This window comes from Clarias gariepinus, chromosome 17 (assembly GCF_024256425.1).
Source record: "Clarias gariepinus isolate MV-2021 ecotype Netherlands chromosome 17, CGAR_prim_01v2, whole genome shotgun sequence".
Lineage (NCBI taxonomy): Eukaryota > Metazoa > Chordata > Actinopteri > Siluriformes > Clariidae > Clarias > Clarias gariepinus.
Genome location: NC_071116.1, coordinates 24,596,234 through 24,622,045, shown reverse-complemented (window position 1 = coordinate 24,622,045; position 25,812 = coordinate 24,596,234). Strand labels below are relative to the sequence as shown.

The 25,812-nt window shown below is 37.7% G+C and overlaps 1 protein-coding gene across 1 annotated transcript in view; it reads right to left on the bottom strand.

Annotated features, from left to right (window-relative positions):
- Positions 1-15,164: 15,164 nt before the first annotated feature.
- The window catches only part of LOC128545607 (adhesion G protein-coupled receptor F4-like), a 30,199-nt gene continuing 19,551 nt past the window's right edge, over positions 15,165-25,812 (bottom strand). Inside the window, exons 11-15 of the mRNA XM_053516069.1 lie at positions 19,526-20,881; positions 19,366-19,407; positions 19,212-19,271; positions 19,047-19,110; positions 15,165-17,277 (exon numbers count right to left, since the gene is read on the bottom strand). Of these exons, the coding sequence (XP_053372044.1) occupies positions 17,177-17,277; positions 19,047-19,110; positions 19,212-19,271; positions 19,366-19,407; positions 19,526-20,881 (1,623 nt within the window). The 3' untranslated portion in view covers positions 15,165-17,176. The remainder of the gene's footprint in view (positions 17,278-19,046; positions 19,111-19,211; positions 19,272-19,365; positions 19,408-19,525; positions 20,882-25,812) is intronic.

The following is a 25,812-nucleotide window of genomic DNA, read 5'->3' as shown; positions in this document are numbered from 1 at the left end:
CAACAGAAGTTTTGATATAAACACAGTACGCATAATTTTTGATTCACCTCATACATAAAAAGGAGACATCAATAAATGTTATGAACATAATTTTCCAAGTATTTTTAAATAGCATAAGCATTCAAGCATGATGGCGTAGTGGTTAGCACTGTTGCCCTAGGGCCAAGGATTCTTACTTCCTCTTTATGAGTGAAGTTTGCAAGTTTCCATACTTTTGCTAAAAATGGCTAAAGTTCCCATACAAGAAGTTAACTGATAGTTTTGAATTTGAGTGAGTTTGAATATAAATATGAATATGCCCAGTATTGTGTAAATTCCCTACTCAGGCATGACTCCACAAGATCTCTGGGGTGCGCTGTGGTGTCTGGCAGATCTTTTGGGCGCTGTGGATTGTGGGTGGGGCCCTCATGGATTAGACTTGTTTGTCTGGTGCGTTCTATGGATGTTCAGTCAGATTGATATCTGGGGAATTTGGGGACTGGTTCAACAACCTTGAACTCTTAGCAGGCAAACATGTGATCTGATTTCTATCTAAGTCACAACAATAGACAAACACAGTGTGCTTGAGCTGATTATAATGTTAAACAATTATAATGTTTCGTGTCTTTATTGAACAGACCCATTTAACATTCACAGTGTTGTTAAAATGTAACCCCACAGATTAATTACCTCAACAAAAGCTCATTGGAGTATGTTGTTTGCACACTAGGTTCGCACACTAGGAGGGGAGGTGTGGTTAAGAGCTACTTTTTTTGAAAGTAGAGATTGAAAGATTGAAAAAAAAAAGTAACTTAAACATTTTAAGTTCTGTTCCACAAAAAGCAGTTTACACCAGACACCCTACAAAGGTGTGTGAGCTGAAGCAGTTCTGTAAGGAATGATTAAAAATTCCACCTGAATGTTGTACAGGTCTGATCCAGAGCAACCAGAAGTGTTTGCTTAAAGTAATTGTTGCCAAAAGAGGTTTAACAAACTATGAACTTGTGTGTGTGTAAAAGTCATCCTACACAATAGCCCCCTTTTCCCTCCTCTCCTCTCTCTGGCTCAATTGGCAAGCTGGTGTGTGTGTGTGTGTGTGCATGCTTGTGTAAGTCTCTGTCAGTAAACTGGTGTGTGTGTGTGTGTTTGTGAAAGTCATCCTACACAGTAGTCCGCCCCCCTCGTCCTCTCCTCTCTCTGTTCTCAATCACTACAACCACAATTCTTTAAAAAAGGTAGTCAAGTGCAGGTTAATTTGTTATATTTTTACTTTATATTTTATTTTATACAGGTACTTTTACTATTTTATTATACTATATTATATAATATACATTTTATTTATACAGGTGTTTCGTTTGTCATGCAAAAGGCCCGTGTTCGATTCCCAACCCGTGCCCAAACCCCAGCCACTGGATGCAGTGCCCATCCCAAACCTGGATAAAATGGGAGGGCTGTGTCAGGAAAGGTATTTGGAATAAAACATGTGCCAAGCATGTATGTGCAGTGGAACATTCTTTTAAACTGTGATTAGCACGGCACCAATGTCTAAAGCTTTAGTTCCCAGTAGCCTCTCAAATTATACGTGCCAAGTATGGACACATTTCCTGTGTTGACTATGTTTCCAGGCTTAATTTTTAATCAGTCCCCTTGATCTTGCTTAGCATATTTTTTTGTACCAGCTATGTTTTCTCTTGCTTCCACTGTTTTTCATTTAATATATTTTTATAATATAGAGTCGACATTTCGCTATACCTTAGATAATGTAGCTCCAGTTAAAAGAAAAATTATTAGAGATAAGAAACTTGCTCCCTGGTATAACGATCACACGCGCACTTTAAAACAGACCGCTCGGAAATTAGAACGTAAATGGCGTCAAACTAAATTACTAGTATTTCAAATAGCATGGAAGGAGAGCATCCTGAACTATAGAAAAGCTCTTAGTGTAGCTAGATCAACATATCTCTCCACTCTTATAGAAAATAACAAAAATAATCCTAGATTCTTATTTAATGCTGTAGCCAAATTAACCAAAAATAAGACCACTGCAGAAATCTCCACAACAACATCATGCAATAGTGAGGACTTCATGAACTTTTTAAATAATAAAATTGTAAATATTAGGCATAAAATTTAGGTTTTGAAACCGAACAATGTAATTGATGCAGATGTTAATCTAGCCATGTCAGATCAGAACCTAGAATACTTTACTCCCCTTGAAGAGAATGAACTAATTTCACTCATCTCTTCTTCAAATTCTTTAACCTGTATATTAGATCCTGTACTGACACATTTTCTTAAACAGATAGTACCAGCAATAACAGAACCCCTGTTGAGAATTATAAATTTATCACTCAGCATTGGTTATGTTCCAAAATCTTTTAAATTAGCAGTTATCAAACCAATAATTAAGAAACCTGACCTCGACCCCTGTCAGCTGTCCAGTTACAGGCCAATATTAAACCTCCCCTTTATCTCTAAGATTCTGGAAAAGATAGTAGCGGAGCAGCTATGCTCATATCTACATAGAAATGGCATACATGAACTGTATTAGTCAGGATTTAGGCCTCATCACAGCACAGAGACAGCACTCGTTAAAGTAGTAAATGACATCCTATTGGCCTCTGATCAGGGTTGTGTAACTATGCTTGTATTACTCGACCTCAGTGCAGCTTTTGACACTGTTGATCACGCTATTCTTCTTCACAGATTAGAAAATGTAGTGGGAATTATGGGTACAGCCCTCTCCTGGCTCAGATCCTATCTGACCCATCGTTATCAGTATGTAGACTTAAATGGTGATTATTCTGCATGTTCTCTAGTGGAGTTTGGCGTTCCGCAGGGTTCAATTTTAGGTCCACTGCTTTTTTCCCTTTACATGCTTCCTCTGGGCAACATAATCCGTAAGCATTGTATTAGTTTTCATTGTTATGCTGACGATACACAGTTATATGTCTCAGCAAAACCTGATGAGAAAAAACAGCTTACTAAAGTTGAGCAATGTGTGCAGGACATAAGAAATTGGATGCTAATTAACTTCCTTCTGCTAAATCCGGATAAGACAGAAGTTCTAGTCATAGGACCGCATACAGCTAGGAGTAAAGTTTTAGATCACACCGTAACTTTAGATGGTCTTTCTGTTCCATCAAATGCAACAGTGAAAGACCTTGGTGTGATTATTGATTACAGCCTTTCATTTAAAGCTCATGTAGATAATATTACCAGGATAGCATTCTTTCACCTCAGAAATATTGCCAGGATAAGAAATTTATTGTCGGTAAACGATGCAGAAAAACTAGTTCATGCTTTTATCACCTCTAGGTTGGACTATTGTAATGCCTTACTGTCTGGTTGTTCAGCTAGATGCATAAATAAGCTTCAGCTAGTCCAGAATGCAGCAGCGAGAGTCCTCACCAGAACCAGAAGATATGAGCACATCACCCCTATCTTATCTTCACTCCATTGGCTCCCTGTGAAATTTCGCATTGATTTTAAAATACTACTCTTGACATATAAAGCATTAAATGGTCTTGCGCCGCAGTACCTGAGCGAACTGCTAGTGTCTTACGATCTGCCACGCCTACTTCGATCAAAGGATGCAGGCTGCTTGTCAGTACCGCGTATTATGAAAAATACAGCTGGGGGCAGAGCTTTTTCTTACAAAGCCCCAAAATTATGGAATAGTCTTCTAAATAGTATTCGGGACTCAATCACAGTCTCAGTGTCTAAGTCCAGGCTAAAAAACTATTTATTTAGCGAAGCATTTTTATAAATAGATTTGCCTTAGGTAAAGGAGCAGATCTGGGGGACTCATGGACGTAGAGTATTATGGTAAACTGGTATGTTTAGATGCTGTCTTCCTCACTCTCATTGATCACTCAGGTTTGCTGACGGTGAGGTGATTGTTTGCTTTACATGTCAGGAAGCCCTTATGTTTGTGTTTCCTTCTGGCTCTCCCTTTTAGTTATGCTGTCATAGTTAGTCCTGCCGGAGTCTCTGCTTGCACTCTACAGTTAATATACATTCACATTATACATTGTTTGACTGTGACCATACCTAACTGCCATCTCTTCTCTTCTTCTCTTCCCCCCCCTCTTTCTCTTTCCTCTCTCCTCCTGTCTCCCCCTTTCACTCTTTCTCTCTCTCTGTCGAGCTACACATGTCGTTCCTGAGCCGCCAGTGATCCAGACTCCCTCTGCCCTCCGGACCTGTCTGACCCATCCTGGTGCCCCGCTTCTGGCTGAAGATCTCGTCACATGGATACCCCGTGTGTCTCTCTGGGATGCGTCTGGTGTCTGGGGATGATTCACTCTACCTAGAAAATGGTTCTGGCCTTGACTGGTGTTGGCAACTGTTTCCCTGGGGACTTGACAGTTCAATAGTTCAGGACTGGAACTTCTTACAAGTCTACAGTACCTGGGTCTTCAATAACTACCTGGACTCAATATTAACATCAATTAACATCAGCTATTATAGCTGAACTGCCTCCCACCCTACACACTGTATAAATGCAAATCATTTACTGCTTTCTGTTTCACCCAAATGAGGATGGGTTCACTGTTGAGTCTGGTTCCCCTCAAGGTTTCTTCCTATTACCATCTCAGGGAGTTTTTCCTTGCCACTGTCGGCCTCGGCTTGCTCACCAGGGACAAACTGACCATTTTGATTCATACAAATTCACATTTCATACAAACTTAAATAATTCTTTTGACTGTGTAAAGCTGCTTTGCGGCAATTGAAATTGCTAAAAGCACTATACAAATAAAATTGAATTGAATTGAATTGAATAATATATAACCCTGCATGCATTTGCCTGCCAATATTTACCACTGGTCCATGGTGAATTTTTATCGCATTGGATATTTCTTACATGTGTCAACTTCTTACAAATGTGTCAACAATTCATGCTATGAGTCTTAGATCAAAAAGACATTTGCAATGCAATATTTTATAATAATAATAATAATAATAATAATAATAATAATTAAATAAATAAAATAATAATAATAATAATAATAATAATAATAATAATAATAATAATAATAATAATAATAATAATAATTATTATTATTATTATTATTATTATTATTATTATCTAGGTAAGTTAAATTATAAGTTACCTTTATTAGCCATGGTGCTCAGGAAGATACTGGACTCTCTATAGTGTCTCTGTGTATAAAATACAGAATTATTAGTTATGTTAAAAAATATCAAAAGCAGTGAAAAAGCATTTTTCCTGGCAGGATAGGTATTTATAAAGGTTATAGTATTTAGAAATGAATAGTAACTCTGATTCGGTTGACCTTCCTTTGATTGCAGATTTTTTCAGCTTTTGGTTAATACTTTTTTTTCTCCTTGTTACTATACAGAATGACATTCATAGAGTCACTGTTAAGTTGTAAATTGTAAATATAGACACAATTAACTATTCAAGTTATTATTTGTCACTAATATTTAATATTATACAACAGTTAGTTTAGACCGAACAATCCAATTTGACAAAAGCTATTTTACGAGTGATGATAATGGATAGTGACATCACTGGGATGTTTAACAATCAAGCTATATCCAAGAGTACAGTACTCACTCCTGTGTGTTATTTTTTTTTATTAACTTGTGACCTTGGTTAGAGAGACTGTCAGAACTGCCATTGAAGAAAATAAAATGGGTTCAAGAGTTTAACAACTTTATAATAGATTTAACAAGAATTATTATTATTATTAATAAAGTTATTTTTGCATAGCAGCTCAATCAGAAATGCATATATAAAATCATCACACATCTTTTAGTTTTAAAGGCTTTGCCCTGTCATTAATGTAAACATTAAAGAGATAGTCATTTAAGAATAATCAAAAAAAGAAATTAAAGCATTTCATTTATGTATAGGTTTGGCATCAATGCAGAAAATGAAACTAAGTTTCAAAATAAAGCACTATACAGTGATATAACTACACAGTTTTGGGCTTTTTTATGTACTGTCAAATTATATAGCAGAATTCATATACATGACTTCAAATCAAGTTTCCAAAGGATTAAATGGCGAAAATATTATGATTTTAGATTTAACAGTTGATAAGATATTAAATACATATAATTGCTACATTGAACATTGAACATTCACTAATAGGAACACATGATCTTAAAAAATTAACAGATAGCTTATCGACAACTCGCAGAAGAGATGCATCTGTCTGCGGGAACTGTGAACACAATTATTTACCAACATCAATTTCAGGAACTCAGTTTGCTCCAAGTCATTTCAACATGTTTGTGTTATTAAAGGAGCTCCTGGGAGGTCAACGTTTCAAAAGTGAAGCGGGAAGTCTAATCATTCCTCTGGGATACTGTGATGACTTGGTGGTAAGCAAAGAGGTAGTGAAATTATCACTACATGTATTATTACTATTACTTGTTGTCTTACTTTTGTACAATTGTATTGTTATCTTAGTTATGTACAATTTTATTAATTCGTTATTTTTGCAAATGCAATTTGAGCAGTGTTTATGTTTAATAAATATAAACGTTAATAAATAAACGTATAACGTATAAACGTTCTGAATCATATCAGTGTGAATAAATATGAGCTAAGACAAAAGAGGTAAGCAATAGAAAAAATAATGGCTGTGATTTATTTAATAAATGTCTAATAAAAAGACTCCAAGCAATCTGACAAACAAAGTAACATTATTCTAAAACAATACTTTAAAAGCTATGTGAAAAAAACCTGTTATGGTGAAATAAGTCATAACCTGATATAATCTGTTTAAAACTATTTCTTCTAGTACATGCCAAGCATTGTGTAGCATTGCTTAGATAAAATTCCAAACGTCCTTGAAACATTTGTTACAGCAGCATTTAGCTAGATTCTAGAAGTTAAATGAGACAAATTTCTAAAAGATATATTTTGATTTTAGATATATTTGCCAGGTTTGTGCAATATCAAAACACTGCTGATATATAATTCCTGTTCTGTGCATTTGTATTTTAGTTGACTAATTATCAGAGTTTGCATACACTGGTTGAAATGTCATGAAATCATTTTTTTTAACCACTCCACAGATTTTGTCAAAATGGATAGCATCACAAGGAAAGAAGATTTGAGGAAGATCATGTGGATATATTGAAGCAACATGTTAGAATGTGTTAGAATGTTTGACATGTTAAAATTTGGCCACAAATTGGTTTTCTAACTGGAAAATGGCAGCAAGCATGTTTCCAAAATTGCTTCCAAACAGCAAAATAGCTTACGGACATGTGTCAGCAAGGAGGCCCACAGAGGGCAGAGTGGGGGTGGTGGGGGGGGATTGCACATCCTCATCATAGTCAAGAACAAAGAAATAATAGACCTAAGAAAGAAACCCAACTCCCTGCTGTCTCTCATCAGCAAAGGTAGTAATTTGGAGAAGATTGATAGTCACAAGTTTCTGGGCCTGGTGAAAAGGGCCCAACAACTGCTGCACTTCATCAGTCTACCTAGGAATGCTGACCCCTTCATCCAGCTGTACCAAGTACTTCCAGAGCATCCAGCACTACCAGGTACTACAGAGCATCCACACATGTGGCACCACAGTCTGGTTTGGAAACACCATGTAGAAAATCTTTTTGGGTTTTAAATATATATCATTCAGCACAAGTGTGAAGTATGTTAATAAAACCAATTGTATTTTATTAATCAAAAGTATCTTAATCAAATCAACACGCAAGCAGTAGGCCCAAAGTTAGCAAACATACAGTAGGGCTGACAGAAAGCAGAATTTAATCCAGACGAGTAAGCTCAAGGTACAGATTGTACAAATTAAGACCAAATTGCCTACTCAGAACTGCTGTGGGATTAAGGCTGATAGCACTATCAGGATTCTAAAAAAATATTGGACAGTGAAATATGCAATATTTTATACACATAAAAATTTACATAGAATAAAATCAAAACTAGTGATCACATAATTTTTTAACACATTGGTTGTAAAATAAAAAAAACATACGTACATAAACCCTTGTTGGTTTAAGGAAGTGGGAACTCCAAAAATGGAACCAAACCCTAGCCCTTACCCGATATGCCATATACAAAGTGGATGATATCAAGTACCATTGTCATGAACATGACAAATTTGGAGGGTACACGAGTTTAAATTTAAACGGCAGGATTTAAATTTACATAAGCTCAGGGGCCCAAACTTTTTTTTAAATGACTTGTCACATCTCTTCTCAATGCAGCCTGCAAATGTTGGTGGACATAGTACTTGTATATAAATTTAATTTGTTTAAAAAAAAGTGACTTTGATAAACATTTCAGTGAAGTACTCTGTGATAAATAGTACAATAGGTTTCATCTTGCTATTTGTTATAGTCAAAATAATATCTATATAATAATTTCCCTAAAAAAACGAGTGGTATGAGCTCAGGTAAATGAGGCCTGCAGGACATACACAGCAAATACAAGTCCAAAACTTGTAATGTTTACAAGAGTTGGAGTTGATAAAAATATCTAGTACAACATTAGGTGATAATATCTGTATTATTGTGGATTTTTAATTAAATAAAATGATCTGGTCAAAACTGACCGGGGACATTATGAGTGTGACCCACAAACGAACACAACATGAGGGTTTACAGCTTTTTTCCAGCCACAGTCAGACTGATGGCCAAAAAAATAAGGGAACAAAAGACCATATCTGTCTTACCCTTATAAGTTTTTTATCTGTCATACAGAGAGCTGCTGCTACAATTAGTGTACATGTACAGTATCTGTTTCTTTTTTGTCTTTGACATATTAAGACCTGCTGCTATGTACAGTGGTTAATCAATCGGACTGTAGGTCCTACCGTCGCCGTGCTCGGCGGTACCGTTTGGCTTTGTGCGTTTGCTGGCTTTTACCGTTGAGTGGCGCTATATAACTACAGACTGACGCCTCATGCCTTAGTTCATTCTCTGCTGGATTAATGAGACACAGAGTTTTAGAACTGCACGTAGTAGCGGATAAAATCAAGTAAAACCTTGTAGTAAAACAAATTTATAATCACAGAACTAAAATGACGATACAAATGTAGAATTTAAATTAAATTAAATCTTATTAGGATCAAATTTAAACAAAATAAATGTTAACACAGTGAGCCTTTAAATTTTATCACGTGTAATTAGAAAAGACGCGTGTAGGGTTTTGTGTCGTCTTATATCTTGTGTTCTTTAAATTTATAGTAGATTTATTAACTAAAATAAATGACCATAAAAATTATAACATTGTCAGGACGTTCTACTGCGTCAGCTAATGTTGGTCATTCAGCCCCGCTTGTGTTTGTGCGTTATTATAAGAATGAAATGCAGTAGACTGTTATGATCTGTAACGGATTCGACCCATGTTGCACGGGCGGCACCATAAAGCACGGACACGAGGCGAGGTCTTACAGGAAAAGGGTAATTTATTTAGGTAAAATGGGGAAGGAAAGTGTTGAAGGAGGGAGAAAGGAAAGAAAGGGATAAAGATTGTGCATGTGCAGTTCCGGGGGCTGTGCCACACTGGCATGCGGGCACACAGCTGACAATAAGTGTTGGTGCGCGGAGTGGCAGAACTGAGCACGCGGAGGCAGCGCTTCTCCCGCTGTCGATGGCCGGCGCGAGTCCTCGCTGACGTAAAAAAAACTTAACACAAACGTCCTCGCAGCCTTTTCCTCTTCGGCAGCGGGGCTGCGAGGGCGGGCACGGTGCGGGAGTGAAGATGCCGCGGGAGCTCGCGCAGCTCTTTCTCGCGCTGTCCTCAGCGCAGAGATCAAAGGGCGGAATTCTAGTGTCCTTGTTTAAAGCGCCTGGGCCGCGTCACATCTCCCCACTGACATGCTCCTTTCATATTTTCCATTACATCACGTACTTCCCAGACCTCAGACAAACCTCCGCGCCTTGCTTTTATAATGCGGAGCAAGCCCGAGATCATATTAACGTTAATTATCGTCAGCCGGCACAAATAAGCGGCCCCGTCCCTTTGGTGCCTATTCAGGGAGCCTACGGAGTGAGGGAGTAGTTATAGTAGATTTGGGCGTACACCCATCACACGCGCACGCCGTGGCAGATCATCATAATTGTCCTAAACTTGTATTTCATAAGGTTTTCCGAGCGGTGGTACAGCGCAACGGGGGTCATTATTTACTATTAAACATTAAACGAATTTACAAAACTTTATACGTGCGATTAAGCGCTGATTCTACGTAGGAAAGTAAAGAAGAGGATCCTGATGCTCAACATTCCGGAGACCAAACCCCATTTAAATTAAATTAACAAATATTGCATGTAAATAACAATAGCCCACGTTTAAAAAAGCATTTTTATTTAGATTATAAAAAAATAATCCTGCATCTGTTTTAGGTGTTCCAGCTGCCGTTCTAAAATTCAAATTAAATCAAATCTTATTAGGATCAAATTTAAGCACAATAAATGTGTGAGCCAGTGAGCCTTTTGATTTTATCACTTGTAATTAGAAAAAAAGCGTGTATGGATTTGTGTCATCTTATTTCTTGTGTTCTTTAAATTTATAGTAGATTTATTAACTGAAATAAATGACCATAAAATTAAAACAGTGTTAGGACGTTCTACTGTGTCAGCAGATGTCGGTCTTTCAGCCCCGCTTGTGTTTTTGCGTTATTATAAGAATGAAATGCAGTAGACTGTTATGATTTGTAAAAGGTTCGACCCATGTTACTCAAACAACTCAGTTCAGGTGTAAGTAAATGTCTGTGCTGTTTGGGGGAGGGACGTGCTAATGATTTGGTCGGCTCTGTGTGTGTGTGTGTGTGTGTGAGAGAGAGGGGGGTGTCGCGGTCGTTTTCAGTGAAACAAAGGCTCAGCTGAAAAATGTTAGGCACATCAGTCACTTAACCCCCAATAAAAGGTATTTGAGTGTTATGATAGTTGTAATATAACAGATGCGCACTGAATACTAAACCTAAACCAGGCACGGAGATTAATGAACCAAGATAGCCCCCATACCCGTTTAAAAAAAAAAATAATAATAATAATAATATTATTGTGTATAGACTGATTAAAAACAATGCAATTTATGCTATCATAAGGAAAATAAGTTCTTCCATTCCAATGATTAAAAAAGGTAACAATGTCAACTTTAGAATCTAGAATCCAGGAGATTAAAATTACACAAATTGAAATCACTGAAAGTCTCCAGAAGAGCCTCAGATTCAAGAGGTTTTTAAAGTGGGGAGAAATGCATTTCAGTTCCTCTGAATGTATAGGTGAGAACAGCCGATTCACACCTGGGGAGGGTGAATCATTTGTATTTGAATGTTGTCTGGCATTGTAAAGCACTATAGTGACACTAAAAGAACAACCCAGGATTAATGGGAATTCTTATACTGCATAAACATTATTTAGCACCAAAAACTTCCTCGCGTTTGGAAAAACTATGCGTGCGGTTGAGCGCTGGTTAGACTATAGGAAATTAAATCGGAGGGTTTTTATTTAGACTATTAACAAAATAAGGCGTGCCAGCTGCCACTTTTTAGTTAGAAGTTTTCAATACAAAGCTTATAATGCCCACATGACATGACGGAATAAGGCACGGCTGGTGATGATTGGGGTTTGTTGGGTTACAGTGGATTTTACTACACGGTGTGAGTGCAATGGCCATCCGCATACACAGCGCGTAGTAAAATCCACTGTAGCCCAACAAACCCCGAGTATTTTCTAGCGCGGAGTGCAAGCCCGGGCAACGATAGTAACGATAGCTCACCAGTCATGTGTAATTCTGCGGTCCCGCTGCTTCGCATGTCTGAAGGGGAGGCCGCCTAACTAGTGAGCGAGGAGCGATATTGATTTGGGCGCACGCCGTGACAGGCTGAAAAAACTGTGTCAGATTAATGTGCAAAAACTATATAATAAAACTATATAAGACTACATGCCTTTATAATACTCAAATTTTATTTAAGCGCACTCACAATAACGAAAAAACGTTGTGATTTTGTAAGTGTTGTAAGCTGTGCTGCTCTGTATTGTTTTTGGTAACCTTGAGCGCGTCAGAAAATGAACGCAAACGTTTATTTAAAGTCTGCTTGCTGTTTTCCCGACGCGTTCATAATCATTATTCTACTTCTGCCGGTGCACTCTGGAAAACTTAATGCATGCGGCTGAGCGCTGATTAAAACTATGGAGTAAATTAAAGAGTAGAATCACGATTCTGAAGTCCTGAGCCCAAACCTCAATTAAATTAAAGTAACAAATATTATAAGTAAAAAAACAAAAGCCCACATTTAGGAAATGTTTATAAATTCTTTCCGACATGAGTTGGCCCGGTGTTATGCGCAGAGCGCCGGGAGATTTCCTGAAGCTCCGAAATCACTGGGGCATTTTTTCTAAATAGCCGCTATCTTTAATAACTTATGGAGGTTTTGAGCTGTATACACACGCATTCCTGCCTAAACAACTCTTAAAACTACACCTGTGACACAATAACAGTAATATTGCAAACATTCTGCAGGCTGATATTTAGAGAAAGGAAAGAATAATGAATAAACCAGTTGTTGGGTCAAAATAACCCAACCAGGTGTTTATTTGTAAACTACATCTCATATGAGCCAACATGAGCAACACAACAATGTGTTTAAAGTACCTGAAATAATCCAGAACTTAAATAACAATAAACAGATACAGAGATACGCTGTATAACGGTCACTGTTGTATTTACGGCAACGAGCGAAAATGTCACTTTGCGCCACCTGGCGGCCATTTTACGAATGACTTTGAAATGCAACTAATTTATTTTGGCCGCTGACGTTTTTACGCGGCGGTGAGCGCGACGGTAATAACCATTCCGATTGATCAACTACTGTAATTGTATGTGGTACAAAACTGAGTTACTATTATTTAAGTATTTATATAAAAGAGCAAAGTGCAATATAAAGACTGTGATATCAAATGGGCAATTAAAACTTCAAGACAAAGTGCGATTTGTAAATTTGAAGTAGTGCACTAGACAATTGTTACAGTGTGTTATAGTCTGTTAGCTTCAATCCTTCTTCAATCTATTCTTGTATTATTTTTGTATTATATGTTCATTTTACTTTATTTTTCTCTTTATCATTCACAGGGAGAGTTCTTACACATAAAGTCTAATGCACACATAGTACATGTGTAGAAATGATATACAATCTCTTCAATTTGGAATCTAATGTTATGACTGATCCGTGTATACATGCACACATTGTATATATAGAATGGGTTTGTGCAAGCATCGCTTAAAAACTATTAAAAAACTAATTTTAATGGAGCATTTTATGGGGTACTAATTTTAAAGGTGCATTTGGCCGAGCCTATAACATAGTAACATATAGGCTTTGTTTCATCGCAAATTCACCCATGGAAAGAGAAGATATGCTACTTAGAAATTTAAATGAAAAATGTCTTGAAACAAGCAATAGTTCATCTCAAAATTCAATGGATGGCGCTGTACATTTCTTATCACCACCTTCATCACCTCCATTCCGCACACCTCACGGTAACAAAGTTTTTAGTTCATTCTAAAATTTACTTCAACAGATGCCATTGGACCTTTTTTAAAAAAAAAAAAAAAAAAAACTTGTGCAATTAAAGTCGCAGGGGCATCTAATATCAAATAATCTTTAATCTTATTTCACAGTTACAGATGTCCTCAAAATTCAAGCCAAGTTTCAAGTACTTTAGTGATAATTAAAATATTGCTAATATCATATACAAATTCTGTTCAGGAAAATCAATAATTATAAAGCAAAAGTTAGTGCTACAAATTCTTTTTACCCTCTCTAAATAATGTTAATTAATCATCTATAACATCTGCTAATACACGAATTGTTCTACTAAAATCACAATATTAGGTAAATAATGAAATCCTAGTTTTACAGCTTACCTTGTTTCCAGCCAGCAGAGGTGTATCTTACTGAATATACGCTAGTAACCTAAATGTTCTCAGCTTTAAACTTTCCTTTTTTGTTCCTAACACCTGAAAATCCACATGCCTTTGCATTGAAGATATTTGTACTTGCCAGACAGGTTTCAGATTTCTATTGGCTTTTTTGAAAACCCCTGTTTCCTTGTTCCAAGTCATATGATGGTTAAAGTGAGAGAGCGTTTGTTTCATACACTATATAACCAACACTTTATTACACTGAGGCAGAGGTTACTCAGTGGTCAAGTCATTTGACTACTGATCAGAAAGTCCCAGGTTCTAACCCCCACTGTTAGGCCCTTGAGCAAAACCCTTAACCCTCACCTGCTCTGATGTAAAATTAGATAAAAAGTCCTTCTGGATAAGGCTATCTGTCAAATACTGTAAATGCAATGTAAATGAAATATCCATATACTGTTGCCACACAGTTAAAGGTACACAATATTGTTTTATGTTGTAACACGAGGATTTCAATTTACATGAGCTCAGGGGCCAAAACTTGTTTCAAAATGACTTGTCACATCTCTTCTCATTGCAGCCTGCCAATGTTGGTGGACATAGTACTTGTACGTAATTAGCACTGCCCCATGTGTTTACTATTAATTTCTGTCATGTTTTTTTTACACAGTCATTAGTAACATTGTTTCTGTGTTTGTCATATTTCACACTTTTCATGGTTTTTATTTTCCTGTCCTTGCATGTACATTTTGCATCTGGATACTCATATAATTTTATCTGTCTGTTTGCATTAATAGGAGACTTTGCACTTTCAGAGTACTGTTTAAATGGACCTATTATACAGACAGAATTTGGCAAAAACAAAATAAACAGGAGGAAGGCAGAGGCAGACAGCTCTATACTCTTACTATTCAAGTCCATGCTTCCACTTCGTGTAAAAGTATGTGTCAGTTTTGACAAGATTGATGAACAGATACAGTGGAACCATCCTTCTGTGCAAACCAAAAAGAAAGAAAAAAAACCACCATTAAACTGAAATGACCAGGTCAACTTGCGTTCTCTTCTCTTAAATTATGATGTCAGTAAATAACAGTAATGTTTAGGCAATGTTCTAGTTTGGAGTGTACTATATGTCTCCCTAGTGTTTCTGTCTATCTAACATAGAAGTGTCCCTGCCTCTGCCAGCATCCTCCATAGGAACCATGTCTGAAACATGTTGTTAAACAAAATAGAGCAGAGAATCTAGTGTAAATAATAATTCATTTGTGAAAATGTATTTATTTAAAACACAGCAATATTAACAAAATCCCAAACCTAAACATTGAAAGGTTATAAATGGTTATTGATAAGGTCAAAGCATGAAGAAATACAAGCAAACAATATGTAATCTGAGACAAGAAAGTAAATCCAAAAATATACTTCACACACAGAGTTACACAATAGGGAATAACTTCTTCTGATTCTATAAGTCCGAGTAATATAATTGTGTTTCCAGAAGTGATCATAACAGAAAGTAAACAAACAAATTGTGTTTAAGGCTGCTTTCTCATTAGGCACAAATGATTTGTAAACTACCCAAAAATTGATTGCAGGCCTTCCTCACTCCTCTACTGGCCAGCTTTCACATTAGTAATATTGCTTCATACCTGAATACATTTACATATTTTTGCTCTCTCTGATACAGAAGCTGGCAGTATGCAGTAGTTGGTTTGCAAGCCAACAATAAACTAAAAGAGAAGACAAGTACAACAAAGTTAACATATCATTGATATTATGCCAGGAACAGTGTTGGGTGTAACGCATTACAAAGTAACGATTACTTTTTTGATGTAACGAGTATTTTAACGTGTTACAGTAGGTCTGCCATTTAAGTTATATAGATTTATTTTCAACAATTTATGTAATCCGTGAGCCAGACAGCAGTCATTCCGTTAGTTTGTGTGTGAAATTCGTCCTACAAGCCCCGCCCCTGATAACCTGCCCCCCTGTTATTCCTGTTGTTAAACCTCTATCTTACCTATGAAGTTTGACTCGCAGTAAGAAGCAGTGCGAGTGACCACTCGACATTATGCAAAGACACACAGAAAGATGGAAACCTAATCACAGCGCCAAAACTCACGGTGAATCATGATGAACCGTACTTACGGCCACCGCACAAAACTGCGTCAGTAAGATAGGGGTATTAGTAGTTAACAGATTATGAGCCAAATTTCGCTAAGTGATGATGGTAGAATAATTAAAAAGGTCTTGACTAAAACAACATGCATAAGGAATAACAAAGGAGTTTTCATTTTCTTCAATGTAAAAGTACTTTTATCAGAAAGTAACGCTGTAATGTAACTGATTACTTTTTAAAGACAGCAAATTTGTAATGTAATTAGTTATTTAAAAAGTAACGTCCCTCAACACTGGTCAGAAAAAAGTGACAAAAGGAGCTGGCACATGCTGCATGCACTCAGATTTTGAAGGAGACAAATGTGTTGCTGATTTTAGGCTCTAAACAGCCATCCACTTCAATTTTTCATGGACAATTGGCTTTCATATCTGGTTCGAGCTGTACCCACATACACTCTACCACGTTCAAGACCACCCTTTCAACTGGCCTTAAGCCTGATATGGTGATCTGTACCCAGGCATGATATGGAGTGTTCATGTAACATAAACATGCCAAACTTTAGGGTCAAGTATACTGGAATCCATGCCTGAAGTCTGTGTATGAAAGCACCCTGAAGCGGCACATAAAGCTGACAAAAAGAAACTGTTTTTTTGTTTGGTTGTTTTTTCAGTAAGAACACATTGCCATCTATTTAACTTATTGCAAATATTAATACAACTAAAAGTAAATGGCTGTAGTAAAGAGATTAATCAACATAAAATACAGTTCATTCAATGTAATTAAGATATGAAAGAAGGTCAACACACTTAGTAAAATGGAGCAGTGGAACCGGATACCAAACAAAAGTTTTGTGGTCCAATATGGAATGAAACACCTCAATTATAAAAAGGGAATTTCTTAATGAAGATAAAAGAAGAGTTTTTAAAATAATTTAGCTAATACCATTTTCCCAATAAGTGTGTGTGTGTGTGTGTGTGTGTGTGTGTAATAGTGTGAAACATTAAATTTATAAACCTATGTCCTTCGATATCACCCTTCTTGCATGATGCACATTTTAAGGATCTTCCAGGTATACAGACTAGTAGCAAGAAGGGCTAAAAATGTTTTGGTAGCTTGCCAATTTGATTTTTATTTACTTTATAATTTTCTTATATGTTAATGAGAAACAATGTAAACCAATAAAAATGTTTTTCTTCTTGTTCATATAGTTAAGCAGACCCTTGTAAGATGGGCATACTACTTTGGCTGTGACCAGCTGTGTCTGAGTTGCTTGAAGACATAACACCAGCACTCGATACGTTGTATGCATCTGAAAAAGACCAAAATATAGTCAGGGCACTAAAACCAAAACCTAAATGTTATCTAAGGAATTTAATGAATAGTGAAGGAAAGTAATTATTATGAATTAGAATTAAGTGAAAAGGACAAAAAAGTAATAGAGTAGAGTATAATTTAACTATTAAAAGAACAAGAGATTATTAATAGTTTATAGTGTTGTGTAATTAATTGAGGCAAAAAAAAGAAGATTACAAATATATTTTTTTCATTTAAATTCTGCTTAGTTAGCAGGTCCAAGTTTAGCAGGAATTCTGTAACAATTAGTGTTTATATTTTCTTGTGTCTCTGATATGGACTTGAAACGGTACATGCAACACTTCTGGCATTTACAGTATTCATCAATGAAAAGCTAGCGTCAAGGTTGAATTAATGAAACGATCCGAGGTGAATCTTAGCCATGCTGTGATTTATTGTAAACACTCTGTTGTTCTATTATTTGACTTAAAATTCACACTAAATATAGAATAAAAAAAAAAAAGACTTTATAAAGAATGTGAAGATATATCACACATGTTGCATGATGGGATGCCTTCTTCTGAGGTATGGCTTGCCTCCAATAAAAATATTAAGGTCTTGCTAGGTTTTAAATATTGATATTATATCTATTTTACAAAAAAACATTATACAGATACATAAGTCTATTTAATTGGTTTAACTTAAACATACTATTATTTACTTTGTTTAACTTGCATAATACTGTATGTGCCAAAATATATAGTTCTGGAACTTGCACTCAACATGCATTTCCGTTTGTCAACAGGACATAGCCCCAGCCGCAGTTATTCTCAGAAGTGAAAAGGAAGTTATTGGAAATCGGTCGCTTGACAGAGGAAAAAGTATCCATATTTGAGTATTATTTCCACTCACACGGAAGTGACCGTGAATGGGAATTGAGTTTGAAAGAGGTGGCAGAACAATCCTGAGAGAGATTTAATAACACATTTATGCAGACTATTGTTATGAAATTTCACTGTTCTAGTGATGTATTGTGTCAACATTATGTAAGCGATTCATTTCTTTTTGCAGGAGGCTGCAGAAACTTTGTTCCGGGGTATGTTTAAGAATCTATGTGAACGATATGAACACTGTGTTTATAACAACAAGGTGTGTACACACTCCGAACACTTACATTACGTGTACCATGTGTATGTTAGTTTCTTTCAGGAGAAATAAACTTCCAGATGACAATACGGTAATATTGCTTTTCATTTCAGTACTGTACATTTTGGCGCATACAGTACTTGAGTGGAAAATCTCTCCTTAATTTAAAAATGTCGATACATTGAAAGCTGTTACCTGCATACCTGTTGTTTTGTTTTTCCTAAAAGTTGCTTAAGTTATTTGCAATATAATAGACAAGGGCTGACATGGAGATGGGAAAAAGAATGAAAAGCTACCCCATTGGGTGAAACTGGATCAGCATGCTACAGTACACAATGGTTTTTGGACAAAAAATAATAAGAGTTAAATAACTTCTCAGAAATGATAAATTATATGCTTTCTTGTTCCGAGTGCATACACTTTGCTTAAAAATTTAGTTAAATTATTTTACATTAAGAAATTATCTGCATTAAGTAGTGTTTTGCTCTATACATTTATACATTTATTTGTTTAAGCACAAACATGATAAGAGAGTTTGAGTATTACCTGGTAAATGGACCAAAATATAGTCAAACACATTGTGTTAAAACACCATTATTGATTAAAATGCATGATGTTGAGTTCATTTGCTGTACGTACTTCTTTGCCGTAGTCTCCGAAAGAAAGGAAATCCACCTGAGGATGATGGTCCCTCACTTGTACTCTGTAATGTAGAAACATCAACCACAGTTGAATTAGAGTAAAAGTGAATTTTATTTTCCAAAGAATTAGCATTAGCATAGCAACAGCAGAAACTATATTTACCCTAGTCCGATTAGAGCTAAAGTTCCTCAGTGAAAACGTTCCTGCCAATGCTTCTCGGACCTGCGACCACAAAAAAGGCAATATCATAGAATTATCTATATATGGTTTTGTGTGTTAAGTCAAGATTGATGTAATGGCCATAGAATTATCATACCTTACTATCCAGTAATATTCCAAAGACCAAAATAAAGAAGCCCTGCAGTGAAGAGTTACGGTATAAAACAACTTATTAAAGAAAATGTAAATGATTTGTAGAGTTATATCAATTAATGACTGTGCAAGTACATAATCAGAAAAAAAAAATAATTTAGTACCTGCAGTGAATTAAGGAATGCGAACACAATGTGAATTCCACGGTTCGATGATACCAAGGTTCCAATGCCGAATCCCCACGTTAGACCAAAGAGAGGTGTTAGAATCGCCACACATCTAGCAATCACTACTAAAGGATGTTTCTCATCTTGCTGAGTGGAAGCATTAACCCCTCTTCTCAACATCTTCACCAGAACCACAATAAGCACTAGGAAGTTTATAGCTACAATAGTTAGAGCAGGAATCACAAATGCCAGGAGGGCCTTCGTTTGACTCCAGTTTAGCCAACAGTTGTAATTTTTTTGAATGTATCCATGTTGTCCAGCTGTAGATGCCACAGTAACCACAGCTATGATTAATGGGGCTCCATAGCCAACACTAAAGGCTATGGCCATCATTGCACCTCTGGTCATTCTGGAAAAGACCATAAGGGTGCGGTAGAGGAGCAAGAGTGCTGACAACAACATCCAGAAGAAAAGGGCAAGATAAAAGAAGTGCATGAAGAATGTGGCTGTACTGCAGGGACCTTCGCCTCGGTTAACTACCGCTGCTCCAATGATAAAGCATATGTCCGCAATCAGTAGGGAGAGAGCGATGTTGACTACAGAGACATGACGCATGTAGGACGTGTCATTTCTTGTTACTGATTTCCATATAATGATTTCAATTAGGAGGCACAAAACCAAGCAGCCCAATGAAATAGCAACACCGATGTATGTGATATAGTCTAAGATTATGGCTAAGTCTTTATCCGGAGTAAATGGTGACATCAAAATTGAAAAAGATGTTGTGTGGTTGCATTCACATGTAACTATTTCAGTTTCATTTTGTAATGACTTTAGTAGACATCCAGTCGAGTCCCATCCCCCAATGCCATTTAAAAGGTTAAAGTTCCAAAAGACACACTGAGGGTTTCCCAACGTCGTATTTTTGACCTCAAAAGAAAGGGAGATGCTGTTAATTTTTGTGCTTGTCTCAATTACAGCTACATCTCCATTGATGATGGTGCCAGTTTGATTGCTGTCATCGTAGGTCAGATTTCGAACAGGTAAGATATTATTAAAAGCTGAAGAAATGATGACTGTGAGGGATGTCTGTGCACTCGCCACTGGAATATTTATTTGGGTCGTTGAATTTACTCCAAATGTTCCAGAAAAGGGGGCAATGATGGAAGTTTTGTTAAGAGAACTAAAGTTTGTTGGTATTGAGAAGTTACCATTTGATAGTCTGGTTGCAATCTTCTCAGTAGATTTTAGAAGTTCAGAACTGACATGCCTAGTTGTACTGTTGCTGTTTATGAGCACCCATGTGCTTTGTGCACCATCTGATCCAATCACCTCTGTTGTTTCTAGGAAATTCTTAAAAATTAAATAAAAAACAAGATGTATAACATACAGCATATATGATTTTTTACAGTAGTTTATTAATAGCAATACATTAATCAGTCATAACATTATAACACAAAATATTATGTCAATATTGTGTAGCTTCTCCTTGTGCCTCCAGGGCGGCTCTGGCCCATTAGAGCATGACTCCACAAGACCTCTGAGAGTGTGCTCTGATGTCTGGCACCAGAACATTAGTGGCAGATCTTTTTGGGTGCTCTGGATTGCAGGTGTGACCACTGTGAATTGAACTTGAATGTTCAGTGCATCGATCGGATCGGGATCCAGGGAGTTTAAAGGCTAGGATGGCAATTTTGGGTTCTTTGCCTGCCAGGCCCTGTGTGGTGGTCTTTTTATATGTTTTTTTTATAATCGTGGCAAGCATTAACTTTTTTGATGAGTTGCTGTGCATTGCTTACCACAGGCATAATTGATCCTGTCACCAGTTTACTGGTATATAATTAATAATCAATGTTAATGTTATGTGGTGTTAATGTTATCGCTAATCAGTGTATGTAATTGTTACGAGGAGACACTTATGTACACAGGACTTAGAGGGGAGCGTTGGGTTTATTTTGGCCAAGGGTGACTGGCTCGCGTGAGCACCATGCAGCGCAAGGTAGGGTGTGTCTCACTTTTGATGTTTTTTCCTCTCTTTTATTTCCACTTTTTTTTTTTTTTTTTGCTTCTCTCTTTTTCACTTTTCACTTTTTCTCTTTATCACTTTTTAACTTTTTTACTTTTCTCTTTTTTATTTACTTTTCTCTTTTTTCACTTTTCTTTTTCTCTCTATACCAGAGCAATGCTCTAATACATGGTGCTATCTAATGATCGCACGAGGTGCTGCAGAGCACTGATTTCAATCATGAAACATGGAATGTAGGGTTAATTCTCATTGCCGGGGGAGGGCCAAACGGTATGCCAAAGGATCCATCCTTCTTTTTATTTTAAATGGTCTAATGTACCGGGGCCCAACTTCTTTGATTCTAGCTTTAGTGGGAGGTCCTTGGTTGACAACCAGACCCGTTGTCCTGTACGGAATGAGGGCCCTAACCGTCGCTGCTTGGCTGCTTGTAGGGCAGCTCGAGCCTTTCTCCAGGTCCGACAGCACGAGGAGAAACCTGAGGTTGGGGTCCACGCAGTACAAAGTTTAGTACAGCAGGGACTACAACCTCAGGTTCCTCCTCTGGGAACATGGAAGGCGGGTACCCAAATTGGCACTTGAAGGGCGACATGCCGAGAGAGGAGTGCCACAGGGTATTGTGGGCATACTCTATCCACATTAGGTGGTCGAATCAGGATGACGGGTTGGAGGAGGCTACGCACCTGAGGGTGCACTCTAAATCTTGATTTACCCTCTCTGTTTGCCCGTTGGACTTAGGGTGAAACCCCGATGTCAAGCTAGCCGTGGCCCCAATGGACTTACAGAACGCCCCCCAAAACCAAGTAGCAAATTGTGGACCCGGGTCAGAAACTAAGTCAGTTGGGAGGCCATGCACACGGGCCACCTGTTGGAGAATCAACTGCGCCGTCTCCTTAGCTGAGGGAAGTTTCGGTAAAGAAATACACTTACAGGCTTTAGAGAACCTATCTACCACTACCAGAATAACAGTGTACCCCTTGGATGGAGAGAGGCCAGTCACAATGTCCAAGGAGATATGCGACCATAAGCGCGACAGTATGGGTAATGGGCGCAGTAGTCCGGTAGGCCGTGTGTGGGGTTCCTTGTTCTTTGCACAGGTTGGGCAGGCTGCCACATAAGCCCGAACATCTTGCTCCATGCCAGGCCACCAGAGACGTCGGCTGAGGAATTCGATCGTTCTAGCAGCCCCTGCCATGAATGGGGATGTATGGCCGCATACTAGGGCTTGGGGACAAGGGGTGGCAGGCACGTATAATTTCCCAGGGGGTCCTTCTCCCGGATCTGGTTCTTGGTGCTGTGCCTACCTGACTGGTCGCTCCATGGCCCAGCGTACAGGGGCTAGGATGCGTGGTGCCGGGCTGATGCTCTCGTTTACCGGATCCAATACGGGGGGGGGGGGCGGGGGTCCCATTGGCGTGAGAGAGCATCCGGCCTAAGGTTCTTTGACTCCGGGCAGAAAAAGAGCACATAATTAAACCGGGAGAAGATGGACCATCTGGCTTGTCGGGAGTTTAGGCGTTTGACTGAATATACTCTGGATTTTTGTGGCCCGTCCAAATAAATATTTGCTGTTTAGACCCCTCCAGCCAGTGCTTTCATTCTTCTAGGGCTAGCTTTATGGCAAGGAGCTCCCAATCTCCAATTCCGTAATTTCTCTCTGCTGGGGTCAAGCGGTGTGAAAAGTAGGCGCAGGGATGTAGTTTTTGGTCCTTCCCGGAACGCTGGGAGAGAACTATGCCTACCCCTATGTCAGATGCGTCTACCTTCACTATGAACTGCGCCTCTGGATCTGGCATTTGTAAGACTGGAGCTGTGGTAAGCTTCGCTTTTATGGCCTCGAAGGACCCTTGGGCCTCCTCTGTCCATTTAAATCACACTAGGCCCTTCTATGTGAGGGCGCTGAGTGGGGCCGCCAGGGTGCTAAAGTTGCGGATGAACCGCCGGAAGAAATTAGCGAACTCCAAAAAGCGCTGAACAGTCCAAAGCGTTGTGGGACGGGGCCAACTGACCACATCCCTTATCTTAGCTGGATCCATCTGAAGTTGGGCCCTGGATACCACGAAACCCAAAAAGGAGGTGGTAGTTGTGTGGAACTGTGACTTCTCCAGCTTAACATTTACATTTACATTTAGGCATTTGGCAGACGCTCTTATCCAGAGCGACTTACAAAAAGTGCTTTAAAGTTTAAACATATAGATGGTTCTGCTGGAAAAGTTGGAGCACCCGACGCACATGGGTGATGTGCTCCGGCAGCAGAGCACTGAATATTAATTTATCATCCAGGTAGACAAAGCCGTAGAGGTTAAGCTTCTCCCGGAGCACCTCGTTAATGAACCTTTGAAACACTGCCAGAGCATTGGTGAGACCGAATGGTATCACCAGGTTTTCATAATGACCTGACGGCGTAATAAACACCATCTTCCACTCGTCCCCAGCCCTGATGTGGATCAAGTTGTAAGCACTGCATAGATCTAACTTTGTAAAAAATTTCGTATTTTGCAGACACTCGAATGCTCTGCCTGTCTATAAATCTGCCTAGTCATCCTCCGACTTGCCCTTTGCGCGGATGGCCGGGTTACAGTAATTACTAAATATTTACAAAATAGATTCTTCTTGGCAAAAAGTAAATTTTGGGGTTGCAGAAGAGTTTATAAGTGTAAAATTGCTACACAGCATGAAATGCTGCTTTTAGTACATGATTTCCAAAAACTTGCTTGTCAGACCACAGCACACTTCCACTTTACTTCAGTTAATCTCAGATGAGATCGGATCCAGAGAAGGCGGTGGCATTTCTGGGTGTTGTTAATTGTATGGCCAAAAAAATTATTTTTTTATGACTGTTTTATCACCAATTGGCCAGGCAGTGTGTATGTGGTAGCACCATACATAAATGGTGCTATCAGAGCTTGTTACTGTTCAGTATAAGTATTTACAAGGAATGCATTTGGTCTGTGTTTACATAGAAGCAGAAGTAGACTTAAGACCATCCACACAGCAAGACCCAGAAACCTCAGCAAAGAACATAACAGAACCAACCAGTAGAACATCATTTCCCTAGGTAGTATATGCTAAACAAGCATGATAAGCTTTTATAAAAATAAAGAAGTTTTATTTTTTGACTAACATTGTTCTGCATCTATTCAGGTTCTATGGTGGTTACATTTGAAGAAATGAAAGATCAGTGAAGTAAAAGCGGTTAAAAAATCATCTGTAAATATTTATTAAACCTTACATAGTACCAGAAAAAAGGTTTTATAAGGCTTGTTGTATTGAGGGACCATTGTTTTGTTAGTAGTCAGTCTCTGCTCTTTAAAGGAGAATGTTACTGATTAAAATTCTGTAAATTTTTTCTACATACAGTGGAACCTTGGATTACGAGCATAATTCTTTCCAGAAGCAGGCTCATATTCCAAATCACTTGTAAACCAAATTTAATTTTCCCATAAGAAATAATGGAAACTCGAATTATTTATACCACAGTCCAAAAAAAAAAATTCATTAAAATAATTAACACAAAATATGAAGTAAAAATTAAACAAATTAAACTGAACTTTACCTTTAAAAAAAAGTAAAAATAAATCCCGACAGATAAATGTTTCTGTTTTACCTTTGAAAAGAATCGCGACAGAGCAATGTTTCTGTGTAAAGCAGAGAGAAAGAGTGTGTGTGTGTGTGTGTGTGTGTGTGTGTGTGAACGTGCCAGCAAAGTCTCAAAAATACGTCATTTATACCCTTTAGCTAATCAGTTGCGACCTCACCATTTAACCAATCACAGCCCTCCAGGAGCACTCATGTAGCTAAGCTTTGCACGTCTTTTGCACAATTTGAGTTAATTACAACAGAAATGAAGTTTTACCTACTCAAACTAAGAACAGGATGCACATCTAAGTTATTACTTTATTTTGTAATGTTTCATTAATGAACTTCGCTGAAAATGACACAGCTAACCAGTTTATCATCTTTATTAACACTTCACCCTCATTACATGTTTGTGTCAATCAAGACAGTCACAGTTTTTAATTTGAAGAATAGATGTTTGATTTCCTTACAATATTTTTAATTATCAGAGGTACTGGGATAAAAGTTTGTATTTCTCATATAAACACTAATGTCTAATAAAGGTCCTATCAATAATATTATGAGGTGCCGAAAAGTAGTTGCTAAAATTTTCTTTATTCATTCATTCATTCATTCATTCATTTAAAAGATTAGTTAAACATGTTGATTTATCCAGTAATGCAATAAGTAAAGCCTCGAGTTT